This window comes from Parasteatoda tepidariorum, chromosome 9, assembly GCF_982258835.1.
Source record: "Parasteatoda tepidariorum strain Cologne lab strain chromosome 9, Ptep-v5.0, whole genome shotgun sequence".
Lineage (NCBI taxonomy): Eukaryota > Metazoa > Arthropoda > Arachnida > Araneae > Theridiidae > Parasteatoda > Parasteatoda tepidariorum.
In genome coordinates this window covers 37,711,729-37,726,433 of record NC_141763.1, presented here as the reverse complement: position 1 = coordinate 37,726,433, position 14,705 = coordinate 37,711,729, and the positions used below count along the sequence as shown (strand labels likewise).

Sequence of the window (14,705 nt, the reverse complement as noted above, 5' to 3'; positions counted from 1 at the left end):
TGTAACAGTAAATGGCTCTAGTGAAACATAAATTGTAATTAAGATATGAGATGACGGTTAAGATGAGATGAATGCTCAATGTAACAGTTAAATGGCTCTAGTGAAACATAAATTGCAATTAAGATATGAGATGATGGTTAAGATGAGATGAATGCTCAATGTAACAGTAAAAGGCTCTAGTGAAACATAAATTGTTTGAAGAAAAGAAAAAAAAAACTGTGAGTGATATCTAAAAGACTGAGTTATAGAGATAAATAGTTTGCATATTATGAATCAGCAAACTTTATTTGTCTTAGAAAATGAATTAGATACTAAGATATCCGCAACTTTTTAAAATTTGTTTATCAGTGTCATATGTCGATATGTTCTTTTTTTTAGTATTATTTTCTGTAGACTGTTATCAATTGTGGCATTAAACTTTAGTACGTGACAAAGAAGCATTAAAATCTGTCTTGATACAAATGTTATTCTTTTATCAAAATCTTGTCACACAAACACTTTTAACAGCAGGTGACAGTTCGTGAAAACGAACACATGTCCGAAATCAATCGATATCCATTTCAATCCTTACAAAATAATGACTCAAATAACCTTGAAAGCGGAAGAGAAACTTGAAAAACAATCTAAGCAATAATTAATAATTAAAATTTTAATATTCTTATCTTACAAATAAATAAATAAAAGTAAGAAAAATATGTTGATTGTTTTAAGAGTTATGACATAATTCACTCATCAATTCCAAAATATTTCTGAGATAACTTCTTTCAATCGTTTGCTCATTTAAAAGATTTCTTGTGACGTCACATTCTGTCTCTCCTATTATTTGTAATAAAAAGCTCAAAACCAGTTACGCTATTATAAGGTTGGGTAACATGGCGGGCGGTAATTTACGAATCACTCTTTTGACTTTAACAATTTTCTTTACTTGGAATTGGATTGATTGTTCCAACCATGAACCAAATATGGCACCTGGTCGTACCACCATAGTCCATCTTTTTGAGTGGAAATGGAACGATATAGCTATAGAATGCGAACAGTTTTTAGGCCCTTATGGATACGGTGGTGTTCAGGTACATAGTTTTGATTATTAATATTGTAATTCAAGTTTTTAATTCCTATATTCATAGATTGTCATTTTTTTTTGTTCTGTAGACAGATCAGTTAAAAAGTTTTTATCCAAGTATCTTCCATTTTATATTGTTTTTATTTGAATGCTTGTTATATTTTTTCACCGGATTTATTATATAATAATCCAGTTTACGGCTAATAACAATGTCAAATGCAGTATTCATAAATGTAAAATATAACGAAGCCACAATGAAGATGAAGATTATGGATTATTCGATCATATCATATATTCTATCATGGACTACAATTATCTGAAAGATGATTTACATTTATGCATATTTCAAAAAAGTATCTGACGTATTTTAATTATTCATTCAATCATATTTTTGGAGAGAAAAAACAATACTGGAAATTATATTTATATTATTAAATGGAATGGTTTGCGCTCGTGTCCTTCTTATAACTCCTGAATTGTTTCGGATAGGGTCCTGAAGTTTGGACATCAGGTGGAAAAGGGAACGTTGGCCCCCGGTTACAAAGTTGCTCAAAAATTTTAATTAAATTGTTAGAGAAAAATATTTAAAAATTTTTTTTCCCTCATTGATTTAGAATTAGTCCTTGTTATAAATAAAATCATAATATAAATGTTTTATGCTTATACGTTGAGTTGAGAGGGTTTCTGAAAAAATTCAAATTTCTAGGCGTTAGGGCCAATTTTTTGCAGCCGGTTGTTATGTATTTAAAATCAGCTCAACAGCATTTTGCTTTTATAAAATTCCGTAAAGAAAATTATCCTTTTTAAATTTAACTAAGAAGTTCCACCTCTTGCTCGCTCCGTTAGCCAACACAGTAACTCAGAGATGCCAACTGCTCCGGAAACGCCATAATAATTTAAAAACGGTAAACAACTAGAAACTAAAATTTGCAAATATTTGACTAGAGCCGCGATGGCTCAGGGGATAGAGCGTTCGCCGTCTAATGAGGCGAATCTGGTTCGAATCCCAGTCGATACGAATTCCGCAACCGGCTTGCACCGACCACAGTGCTGACGTGAAATATCCTCAGTGGTAGACGGATCATGGGCTAGAGTCCCCTTGCCGTCAGGCTAACAGCGGGAGGTTCTCGTGATCTTCCTCTCCATGTAACGCAAATGCGGGGCAGCTCCATCAAAAAGTCTTCCACGAAGACAAATTTCTCCCAATACTCGATCCAGGAGTTCCCTTGTCTTATGGATTGGGTTCAAAATTACAAGGCTACGGAGTAGAGCATTAGTAGTCAAAAACTATTTGGCTTACTTTTTAAACGGTATAGCTTGACATAACTACAGAGATGCCAACTTGCTCCGGACAGCAAATATATATTTTGAAGTGGCAGCTTATCGATTGTGATTCTTGGTTTAATAAATTCAATTTAGTAGATTTTTATCCACCACTATTTCTAAATAATTCGTAGGCTTATATAATTCACCACTTTATAGTACTTAAGTCATGCTATACCTTTTAAAAAGCAAGCAAAAATAGTCAAATATATGCAAAATTTACTTTGCAGTTACTTACCGTTTTCTTTAGTTACTTTGACATGTCCGGAGCTGTTGGCATCTCTGTAACTTTATGAAAGTGGCGAATTACGTAAACTTTCGAATTATTTAGAAATAGTGGTGGATGAAAACCTAATAAATTGAATTTATTAAACCAAGAATCACACATTAATAAACTACCACTCGAAAATATTTATTTGCTGTCCGGAGCAAGTTAGCTTCTCTGAGTAACTGCTTATTCTTCATCATTTTTTTCTTCCTTAACCCTTTCGCGCCTACTATCATAAATACGTGCCAGCATAAAACCGTATCAATCAGGGTAAAAATATAAAACTGGTAATCAAAGTAATTCTTTAGCAGTTTATTTGTGGGCGGAGTTATAATTGTTTGATTTATTTAATTCACCATTACTTTGTTCAAAATAAAACTATTTAGTTATACTTTGAATTAGCATTGATTACATATATGATTAAACTAACAATAATTAAAGTAAAGAAGTAAGTCTGTCAAATTAGCAACGACTTTATTTAAGTTACCGTTTTTTATTTAATTACAACTTGATTCTGATTTTGTACGAATGCTTTTCTGAATCACCCGTCCCCAAGGGGTTAAATGCCAATATTTTCCAGAAAAAAACACGGAACAAAATGTTTCCAAAATATACAATTATTGTACCTATATTTAAGAACGTTTTCTTTATCGTAACGAAACAGACGATTATCTAAATTTTAAAAATAATCATCTGTACTTGAAAAAAAAACCCTTAAAGAATGCAGGTTATGTGATTCGATAAGAAGAAATAAATAAGAGGTAATTTTACTTATTGACGAGATTCATAACAATTCAATTAGGGAACGGTTTCTACCGTTCCATATTAAGTTTTTTATTTTTAAAAATTTTAATAACAACGTTAAGGCAACATGTAATTTCTCGCAATCATTTTTTCTTCTTCTTTTGCTACTGTTGATTGACATCTGCTCGAGCGTGAGCTAATAATATAAAGAAATAAATTCTCATGAGAGAAAAAATTAAGTTTTCTCTCATCAATGGATAAATAATTGAAGAAATATTGGATAAATATTTAAAGAAAAAAAACTAAGGAAAAATTCACGAAAAAGCACTTAAATTTGCATTAACTTTCGAACAAATTTGAATTTCAAACACAAAATTTAAATTAAGACCGCAAATAAAAATGACTCTTTCAGCACAACAAATTTTAAATCTGTGGTTGTATTTCAGCGGGCTACAGATTGACCAAACATTGTTTTTTCCCCCTACAAGTTTAACAGTTGAATATTGTTGAACTAGTTGTTGCATCTTAATTTTTTTAATTTCGTCGTTACTCCCTGTATCTTTTCTACATAACTTCATAATTTAAAGTTCCTAAGTGTTATACACTTTGTACAGAAAAGCAAAATTTAATGTAAAAAAAAATAAGTAAGAAAATATTCGCTAAAAAAAAAAAACACTTACTAAAAAAATACTTCCCTCTGCATGTAATGTAAATGCGGGTTAGTTCCGTAATAAAGTCCTCCCCAAAGGCTACTAGATTGTCGCATTGCTTGACCCAGGAGTTCCGTTGTCTTCGAAGCTGGGCTCAAAATTACAAGGCTACGAAGTTCTACATTGTTAGCAGTAAAGCCAAAAGTAGGTCGGCAGTTCAATACCAGATATAAAACGAAATGAAATAATTTAATTAAAAAAAAACATTGGAAAGAAAACCTAAATTCATACTTTAAATTCCTTGTTCATGCTTTGAAAGTGTAAATTATTCTATTGTAAAAAATATTAATTTTTCTAAATTTTAATTGCATAAAATTTTATTTTTAAACATTGAAATTTTAATGATACATTTTTTTTTAAATTGTGAGAACATTATTACTTTTTTGTAAATAATTTTGCTTGAACATAATCAAAATAGCAATAGAATTAAAATTTTAGGGTTTTTAGTAGTCAAGTGGTTGCCACACTTCGACTAGATGCTTGAATCCGTAGTTTCAGTAAACTTTCCTGCATGCCCAATACCTCAGCAATGTCCCCTAACTCGCACTTTTTTTAAAAAAATATTTATAAGCATATTTTTAATTATTAAAAAATTTTTGTAGCCTTGGAACTGAACTAATTTCGAGCGTAATTGCCCGATCTTCATCCAGACATGTTGAACAGCTGATGGGACAACTGCTTCATATTCTTTCTTAAAAGGAAAGAAAATTAATTTAAATGAGAATTCGATGATACCCAATTTCTAAACGTTACATCTTAAAAAGAAAATTGCTGCTGGTATTGACATAAATTTAGTATCACTATCAGAAATTTGTTAGACTCGAGGTTGCATTACTATTAGGCGTTGATTTGGCTAAAATCATTTATATCAAATTGAGAGTCTATAGTAATATAATGTAAGCAACACTTTTTTCCAAGGTGATATTTTTTACACCCAACAGTTCCTTAGTGTTGTTTCCAGATTAGTACTGAACAAGTTAAATTTTACTACAGCGCACTAAATAAAAACATTTACGTGGAAATTTTTCTGTTTTTAACCTAAAACGCTGTCCTGAATAATTTAAAAACGTAAAACTGGAAAAATCCTCACCAAAACAGCGTAATTTATTAAAATTGGTTTTTTACTGTAGGTCTCCCCTCCCAATGAAAATGGGATAATTGTGTCTCCTTTCTGGAATTCGGAGATCAAAAGACCCTGGTTTGAAAGATACCAGCCTGTCAGTTACAAGCTTGTTACCAGGAGTGGGAATGAACAGGAATTCAGAGATATGGTCAGAAGATGTAATAATGTCGGCGTCAGGTGAGTTTTGTTTTAGGTAATAGTTCCCAGAAACTTCTTCAAAAAGATAAAGACTGGTAAATCAATCATTTCATTCTGGAAATTTATCTCGCCAAATAAGACATTCGTGTTCACTGTAATATATTAATAATATGGTTATCTATATTGATAAAAAGTTATTAACTAGTGTAGAAACAGTGTGCCACAAAAGTTTGGGCATTTCATGCAATTGGATACCTGCAAGTGACATCATCCTATGTAAATCATGGTATTTATCAATTCAGAAGCCAATTAAGTTCGACACACAAGCGTGACGTCACTTAAAGGTATCCAATCAAATCTGATTTGAATCACATTATTATTTCACTTTTTCTTGAGGTATAAATACCCAATTCTTTTGTAACTTTCAAAAGAATTCGGATATTTTTTCAATTATTTAACTGTAAGTATAATAAACAGCCAGGAGAAGATTCGAAGCAAAAGAGAAGCAATCGTTAAAAAATGTAGGCGAGGAAAAATAAAATTTGAATTTTACCCACCCCAAGGGTTTAGGCACAAGAGTAAATAAATACAAAATTTGTAACAAGTTACGTCACATTCGAAGGTTCTGACAACTTCAACTTTCATTATGTTTCCTTGGGGTTGTTTTTAAATTTCAGTTACAATACCAAGGTTAAAGCAATTCGTACATGAGAAAAATGTGGAAAAATTCCTTTTCTATCAAATAATTACACTTTCAGTAAAATTATTGGGAAAAAATATGTACAATTTTAAAATTTATGAAAGTAAATATATACCTAAACTTTAATGGCGCATGGCATGTAAAAGATAACTATTCTTCATGAAGTTATCTTTCACATCTCATCGAAATGTTGAGTTTTTGCAACTATAATTCTAAATGAGTAAAGTTACTGAAAGAAATGTTAAGCAGTTATACTATTGTAATCATGTCTGTTTACTGGAAAATCATATGTGTGTAGAATATATAAGATCGGCCCTAACTTGAATTCATTTGTGCCTAACGTCTTTGTAAAAGTTGTCTTTTTTCAAAGTTAAAGTGGTAGTTAGCAAAAGGAAATCTTTAACTCAGTTTAAACCAATAATACTACACCTTTTTCTACAAAGCCGCTTTGTGAATTACTGCAAGATTTGTGGGTGAATGAACATTACCCATTAGGATTTATTACCCCTTTTGAGAATTAACCCATTAGGGTTAATTACATTTAAGTCCATCATTTATTTGCATGTTTTATCGTTCTTTCATTATTATTATTTACTATTGTTATTTTTTGCAGAATTTATGTAGACGCTGTAATCAATCACATGACTGGTAATATAGGAAGAGGACATGGAACGGCTGGAAGTTTCTTTGACCCAGATGCACCACAATACGATGGAGTTCCTTATGGTGCTGGAGATTTCAATGGTCGAGATAAATGCCCAACAGGCTCTGGAGATATAGAAAATTACAATGACAAAGTTCAGGTATTAAAGATTTATTTTAACTACATTTAACTAACAACATAGAATCCCAGATAGCAAAATAAGGTTTATTTTCAGTCAACGAAAACTTTTTAATGTAAACCTGAAAAGGTTTGTAATACGATTTACGTGTAAACCTTCTAACCTTAAAACGAGATCTGTGACTACCTTCTCTATTATACGAACATTACCATAATGCAAAACCTTGGAAAACAATCTTCTATAAAAAACCTTCAATCGAGGTTGACTTAGGGTTTTCTAGGGTGAAAAGGCGAAAATAATCTTAAATCTAGGTAATTATAAGGTTTCTTTTCGCAAAGTCTTGTATGCTCAGCTAAAATCCACCTTGTCATGAAATGGACAATGCAATTTGATCCTATCGCTAGTGTGACGTCAGCTAAAACGTCATAGGCAAACGTCATAGTGACAATACTTTTTAAAAAAGCTTTACAAAAATAATTTTTAATCCTTTTAGGATGAAAGGTTTGAAACTACAATATTTTTGCTTTATTGAAAAAAGGTTTTTAGAACAAACATTTTCGTGACAATAAAAATACAAGGTTGCCGTAAGAATGGGAATTAGACTACAACTCAAATAGATACACTCACAATCTCACACAAATTAGTAAGTATAGTATTAAATTTGACGGATAAAATTTTCCAAAATATACAAATTGAAAATTCTATTTTCAAAGAAAGTGTATGTTAAGTGTTAGTAAATACTGCACTGAATACCGCATTTGCGTACTGCACAGTTAGAAATTGTGGAATGTATTGAAACAGATTAGTGTTCAAATTCACTGCAATATTAATACGATGCTAAACTGAACCCAGTGGTTATAGAGACTATTTTTTTTAAATCAATTGCAGCTTTTCTACAAATGTAGTTAGCAACTATTTTTCTTAAAAAAATATAATAACTACAAAATTTTTTTCGAACCGTAGTCAGTACCTAACAACTTAAAGAGGGCACATTTTGCTGGAGAATTCAATTGAAATTCAGATTCAAAATTAAAAAAAAGAATAAAGAATATGGTTTATTTTAATATGTATGTATTCGAAAAAATGGCTCTTACACAAGCCTCCAAATTTTTGTATTATTTTTTATTTGCTATTTCTTATGTTGGCCTTAAATTTTTTATGCAGGCTGAAATACTAATTTCAAGCGTACAACTTTTTTTGATAATTATAAATTTGCAAATCCTGCTTGTTGTGTTATTCCTTAACTAAGTAATTTAAGAGTTAATATTTAAATCCTTTTTTATTTTCATTTTCTCAAAATTTATTTTCCGGTCTTGAAGTTTTTACTCAAGTTGTTTACTAAGCAAATTTATTATTATAAAGAATTTTTGTGAATTTTTTCTTCAACTTTCAATTTTTTTTGTGGTTTTTGAGAGGGAATTTAAGTAAATAAATACTAATAAGTTATCAAATATTCGTGATTTTAGAAAGCTTTAAAAGTTCTTTAATTCCCTTTAAGAATTAGCAAAGTACATCGGGGACATTCTGATCAAGCTGACATAAGATTTGCACCAATCATATTCGAATTTGAACTTTGTTTTTTTCAATTAACTAACTGTATAAGTAGTTATAAATTACTGTTTTTAATTCTTTCTTTTTTTGCCATGAAAAAAAAGTTTCTTTGCATGTAGTGCTTTAGTTACGACCTCTGATTGTACCGTATTATCGTACTTCTCAAACTTGATTGCACGATATTATGGTTCAACTTGAATGCGAACTTGGTAGAATTCAACACATTATTATGGTAGCAGCAAATTTGTCCCGTTAGAAAAATTCAAGGTGTTATTCCAATTATAACGATTCATTATGGTTCAAGATTGATCAGAATTTTCTAAAGGTGTTATTTTTGTGACTCACTGTAGATGTTAATCATTACTATTCTGCAACATTCCTTCATTCACCTAAAAACAAAAAGTAATTTTCCAGTTTCGTTACATAAAAAGGCATTCTTTTGTTGTTAGGCTTTTAATTTCACCCACCTGAAAACAAAAAGTAATTTTGTAGTTCCATTAACATAAAAACACATTCTTTTGTAGTTAGGTATTTAATTTTACCCACCTGAAAACAAAAAGTAATTTACTTGTTCCATTACAGTAAAACACATTCTTTTGTTGTTAGGGTTTTAATTCCATCCACCTGAAAACAAAAAGTAATTTTCCAGTCCCATTACTTAAAAACACTTTCTTTTTTTGACAGGTCCGTAATTGCAAACTATCTGGACTTCATGATTTGGATTTAGGCAAAGATTATGTGAGAGGAAAAATCGCTGGGTATTTGAACAATTTGATAGAAATAGGTGTTGCAGGTTTTCGAGTTGACGCCGCAAAGCACATGTGGCCTGAAGATTTGAGAAATATTTTTGGCCGATTGAATAACTTAAATGAATTTCATTTTCAACCTGGTACAAGACCATTCATCTACCAAGAAGTGATAGACTTAGGAGGCGAGGCTATCAAGTCTGATGAATATACGAATTTCGGTAGAGTTACTGAATTTCGATTTGGAAAACATTTGGGTAAGTATGCTGATGCATATTATCTTCTTGTACAATTAAGACACTAACCTTTAAAACCAGCAGTCTGTTAAGAAATTTATTTTCAAATTCTTTACAAGTCAACTTTTTACCGTTTTCTGAAGAGAAAAAAAACATTTTATTTTTTTAACACTTTTTATGAAATTTAAAAGTCTTACTTTAATAAAATGTTTTTTAAAAAAAACTTAAACTAGTTTATATTTCTCATAATTTTTTAAATAATTGTTTGATGCTTTAGTTACTTAGATTTTTTTAGAAAGCTGTACATCTTTACTAAAAGAAAAGGGGGACAGAGATAGAAAATTTTCAAAAATAACGTTACTTATAGAGTGGTTTGAAAATTGAAAATATGCATATTTGTTATTGAAGATCAAGGTTTTCCAGTAGATTTTCTTAAGTGTTTCATTTCATAATAATTTTCTTACTGTCACTGAAGTTCGAAGTATTAATTTTGAACATGAAAATTAAATTTTGTTTATTAATTCTTTTAAAAATGAATTCTATTCCCGGAAACCTAAATATTTTTCTCTAATTTGCCGTAATTTCTTTTTGCTAAATATGTCATCACGGTAACAACTTTTTATCGACTTAATTTTTTTGAATTTCAAAAGAAATTTTTTTTCTGTTGGCATTCTATGAAATATCTGAGAATAAATTAATTCAAAGGTAGGAAGCATTTCAATTTTTTCAGCTATTGTAATATTTTTTTTATTAATGATTTGAGTTTTTAGATTCAATATTTTTTCTTCAAACTTAAAGAAACAAAACAACTACTGGAGAAAAATATTTGCAACTAGTTTCCAAATTTGTTGTATAAGTATTTTTCTGTATGTCATAAGAGGTAAATATTTTCTTAATGCCCTCTTTAAACTCTGATTTATTTCAGGTGATGTCATTCGGAAGAATTTCAACCAGCAACTGAAGTTCCTGAAAAATTTTGGGGAAGGCTGGTCTTTCGTCTCTGGGTCAAACGCCCTCACCTTTGTTGATAACCACGATAATCAACGCGGTCACGGTGCCGGAGGTTATGGCAGTATCCTAACCCACAAACAATCCCGAATGTACAAGATGGCCGTGGCCTTCATGTTGGCCTGGCCCTATGGAGTGCCTAGGGTGATGAGCAGTTTCAGCTGGACTGAGAACATAGTGAATGGCAAAGATAAGAATGACTGGATTGGGCCACCTCATGATGATAACTACAACATTAAAGACGTAAAGAGGAATCCCGATTTGACTTGTGGAGATGGCTGGGTATGCGAGCACAGGTAAACAAGCATGAGCATATACAGAGTGTTCCATAATTACCACCTTGAATACATATTATTAGAATCCTTGCCAAAAAGCATGTCAAAATTTCATCGAGATAGTCAAGCGAGTTTCTACTGTAGAAAGCAAGCCTAAAAACATTAAAACATGTTTGATTGTCAGATGAAGCAGAGAAACGTTGAGGGTAATGATTGGAAACACCCAAAAGTTTCATCAGGAAAATAAACTGGTATTGATGATCTGGGTTTTTTTTATTAGTGATTCTGTAAATTGAAAAAGTTTTTGTTTCTTCTTCGCTTAAATATTAGTTTGAAACGATTAACATCTCTTTTTTTTTTTCATTTTCATTTCTGACAAGGATTCTATAACTACTATTAATTTATAATAATAAACATGATAATCTTAATAAATAATAATCTTAATCTAATTAACGATGCCCGGTGGCTGAGTGGTAGCGCTTTGGGCTCCCGTGCCACAGATTCTGGTTTCGATCCTCGGGCCGGGCAAGGTTGACTCAGCCTTTCAGTGGGTCGATAAATGAGTACTAAGCATGCTTGGGAACTAAACACTGGGGGTTCTGCGTTCGGCTGACTACCTGACCGGAACATCTGCTCCTGCACCCCAGAGCCCAGGGTCAAGAAAACTGAGATGGGCACAGTAGGCCTTGGGCCCTCTATGGGATGTCACGCCACTGAGTTCAGTTTTTTTAGAATCTAATTAACACCTTTTGTTTCTTCGTTAGAATATTAGTTTGGAACTACTAATACATACACTTTTTTTTAACTTCGATACTGACAAGGATTCTAAAATTACTGTAAAAATACTTCTGACAAGGAATCTAAAAATTCTACCTTTATAATATTATAAGACAGGAATATTCTTACTGGCCTACATTTTATACCAATAAGTTTAATTATTTTTACCGAATGTTTTTTACAGATGGCGTCAAATATTCAACATGGTTCGATTCCGAAACGTGGCTGGTATGGAAACAGTTCAGAACTGGTGGGACAATGGATATAACCAGATAGCCTTCAGCCGAGGAAACAAAGGATTTTTTGCAATGAACAATGAAGGCCATGCTATTAATCAATCTCTCCAGACTGGATTGCCCCAAGGAACATATTGTGATATAATATCCGGTAACAAGGACGGAAATCGTTGCACTGGACGATCGGTGCAAGTAGATGGATCTGGTCGTGCACAGATTGCGGTGGATAGTACTTGGGATGATCCCATGATTGCAATTCACATTGAGGTATTCCTTTTTTCTTTCTTCCTTCCTTAACTCATTTCTTTATATCAGTGTACATGTGGAAGAATACACTGATATATGTGGAGCATACCGTTTTAAACGTATTACATTTATATGCGCAGTAAAATTATAATGACGTAGTGGTAAACGACGTAGATTCAGCGTAAAATCATTGTCGATGATGATTAGATAATATGGATAACTTTCCAGATAATGGAATGGCGGACAGCGTTAAGTCACAGAACATAACAGTTAGATTATACAAGTAGATGTGGTATATATAATGTAGATGTTGAATTTACCAGCGTCTCAGGACATCGGCAGTTATATAATGTGGATAACTTCTCAGATGTGGCCAACAAAAGACATCCACAGTTTTATAGTAAAGGTAAATATTTAAATGTTGGAAACACACCAACGTGATGTTAGAAGGCATCGACAGTTATTTATTATGGAAAATTTTCAAGGGCTTGGGGTGGTAAGTAACGTTACGTCACAAAACACCGACAGTTATAAAATAGGGATATTTAGGCAGATGGATTGGCTAGCGTGATTGGAGCATTTTATAATAAGAATAACTTTCCATATGTTTGGATCACCAACGTGATTTTCCTTACTGGGAAATAAATATGTTATGCATGACTTGCCTTGTGTATACCACGTACTTTGTTTGAACTTGCCAATCATTGATATCAACAGTCAACAAAAAGAGATAAAACATAACATTGTGTATTTGTTATAAATAAATATGAAATATTACATCAAAGGAGAATTCTTAAAATAGAGTTCCAAATTTTCGAAAACAAATTAAGGAAAACAATAGAGTAGGAAATGTTTTCAAAACTAATTTACCACATTAATGCATTGATCATAAATTGCAACTAAATGCTTTAATTAAGACTCAATTATTTGTTTGATTATACCGAGTTTTTTCGGGTTCGCACATAATGCAATTAATTATTCTCCCGAGTAAACTCCAGCTTAGCAAACGCGTCAGTAAGATTCATTTCATATCGTTTTTACTCCTCAAAAGAAAATATTCTGCTTCAATTGCTAGTTTGCGAACCTTTGTTAGAGATTTTTAGCGTGCACCTGTAAAACTTTAAAGGTAATATATTTTATCACTCGAGAAATTTCAGATTTTAGACAAACGTCACTTTATTAACTATGACTATTGACAGCACATTTTAAATAAATAAAAAAATACATTTTTTCTTCATGGTGCTTAAGAATCGTTATTGGAAAAGGATGGAACATTAAACAACTACGACCATAGACAGCACATTTTAAATAATAAAAAAAAATAAGTTTCTGCTTCATAATGCTTAAGGAATCATTATTGGAAAAGGATGGGACGTTAAGCAACTACGACCATAAGCAGCACATTTTAAATAAATAAAAAAATACATTTTTGCTGCATGGTGCTTAAGAATCGCTACAGGGAAAGTATGGAATATTAAGAAGAAAAAAGTTCTATATTTCTAGTGATTTGTAATATTTTTTGAAAAATTAGTGATTCGCACGTTGCAATGGAACAGTTGGGCTATTTATTTCTAGTAAAGGTAAATTAAAGAATTTTTTAAATTGAAATTCATATGAAGTAGTAATTGATATAAGAAAAAAAAACTAATTTAGCTTATAAAAAATTAATTTAAATTTTAATACCATTTTTTTGGTGGTAACCACGACCTATTAGGAACTTATTATCTTTTATTTTTCTTTATTTATAAAATAAATTTTATAAATGATTCAAACTTCAGAAGGAAATATGCATTTTATAACTTTTATACGTTTTCTTATACTAAAAAATGGCTGCCAATTTTATTCAAATGCTTTTTAAGAAAGCTGAAGTCATTAACAAATGGAAATCTAAATTAAAAATGGTAGAAAAGTTACCATGGACTTTAAAAATTGGTGGTTAGTACCGCTGCTTTAGAAAGGGTTAAAACATAAATATAATGTTTTGTTACAAATCCTTACATTAAGTAATGGAATAGAAAATATCTTAATTTTTTGCAGTCAAAAAATTGACAAGGAAAGCTGTTTAAGGAGCAAATCATTTCTTGCATCACAAAAACGCACGTAATTATTTAATTACGCATTGCTAATGCTATCAGACAACAATCAATTAAGGTTATTCACCCTTTCTACATTATCGTGCTTATAAGCCTTAATTATTGGGGTGTTTAATTGATGTAATTCTTGACAATTTTGTTCTTATTGCATGTTACTAATTACCATGATAACACGAATTATCTTTAATAGTAATTGCGTAGTAATAAAAAATTGTTCTTGTAGGCTAAACTTTGAGAATATTTGAAGAGATGATTTATGATTGGATAATTTGAATCAGACACCATTTCCTATTGGATTTGTATATCAGTATATAATATATGCATGATTTGTTTTATGTATAGTTTTTTTTTAGTTGAAATAAAATGTTTCATCAGAAGATTATTTTATAAAAAAGATTTTGTTTTTAATTTTTATGTGTTTTTTTTATTGAACTTTGTGTAGTTGATGGGTGCAATTCAATATAATGATAAGCCACATATTCAGTTATCCAGGAAAGCAATTTGGGCTATTGCATGTACACAATAAGACTGCTACAGTGGCGCAATCTGTAAAAGCGTCGCGTACTTTACTGGTGAAGAACTGAGGGTCGTGAGTTTGATCCTGGCAGCAGACTAACCAACCAGCTTGTGTTTGCAGCAAGATGTGCTTTAAATCCATCGTGTCTTAAAGTACTCTTATTAATTGC

The 14,705-nt window shown here is 31.2% G+C and overlaps 1 protein-coding gene across 1 annotated transcript; it reads left to right on the top strand.

Annotated features, from left to right (window-relative positions):
• Positions 1 to 489: 489 nt before the first annotated feature.
• LOC107450168 (pancreatic alpha-amylase) lies at positions 490 to 14,427 on the top strand. The gene is made up of 7 exons (XM_021146921.4): positions 490 to 1,070; positions 5,239 to 5,408; positions 6,683 to 6,872; positions 9,087 to 9,405; positions 10,310 to 10,688; positions 11,629 to 11,947; positions 14,243 to 14,427. The coding sequence occupies exons 1-7, from the start codon at positions 873 to 875 to the stop codon at positions 14,252 to 14,254; spliced, it is 1,587 nt and encodes a 528-aa protein (XP_021002580.2). The 5' UTR covers positions 490 to 872; the 3' UTR covers positions 14,255 to 14,427.
• Positions 14,428 to 14,705: the final 278 nt, after the last annotated feature.

Excerpts from the sequence above, each read along its gene's own strand:
- LOC107450168 (XM_021146921.4), top strand. The coding sequence starts at position 873 with ATGGCGGGCGGTAATTTACGAATCACTCTTTTGACTTTAACAATTTTC. Across the intron at positions 6,873-9,086 it reads ATTACAATGACAAAGTTCAG|GTCCGTAATTGCAAACTATC; the intron begins GTATTAAAGATT and ends TTTTTTTGACAG. Across the intron at positions 9,406-10,309 it reads TCGATTTGGAAAACATTTGG|GTGATGTCATTCGGAAGAAT; the intron begins GTAAGTATGCTG and ends GATTTATTTCAG.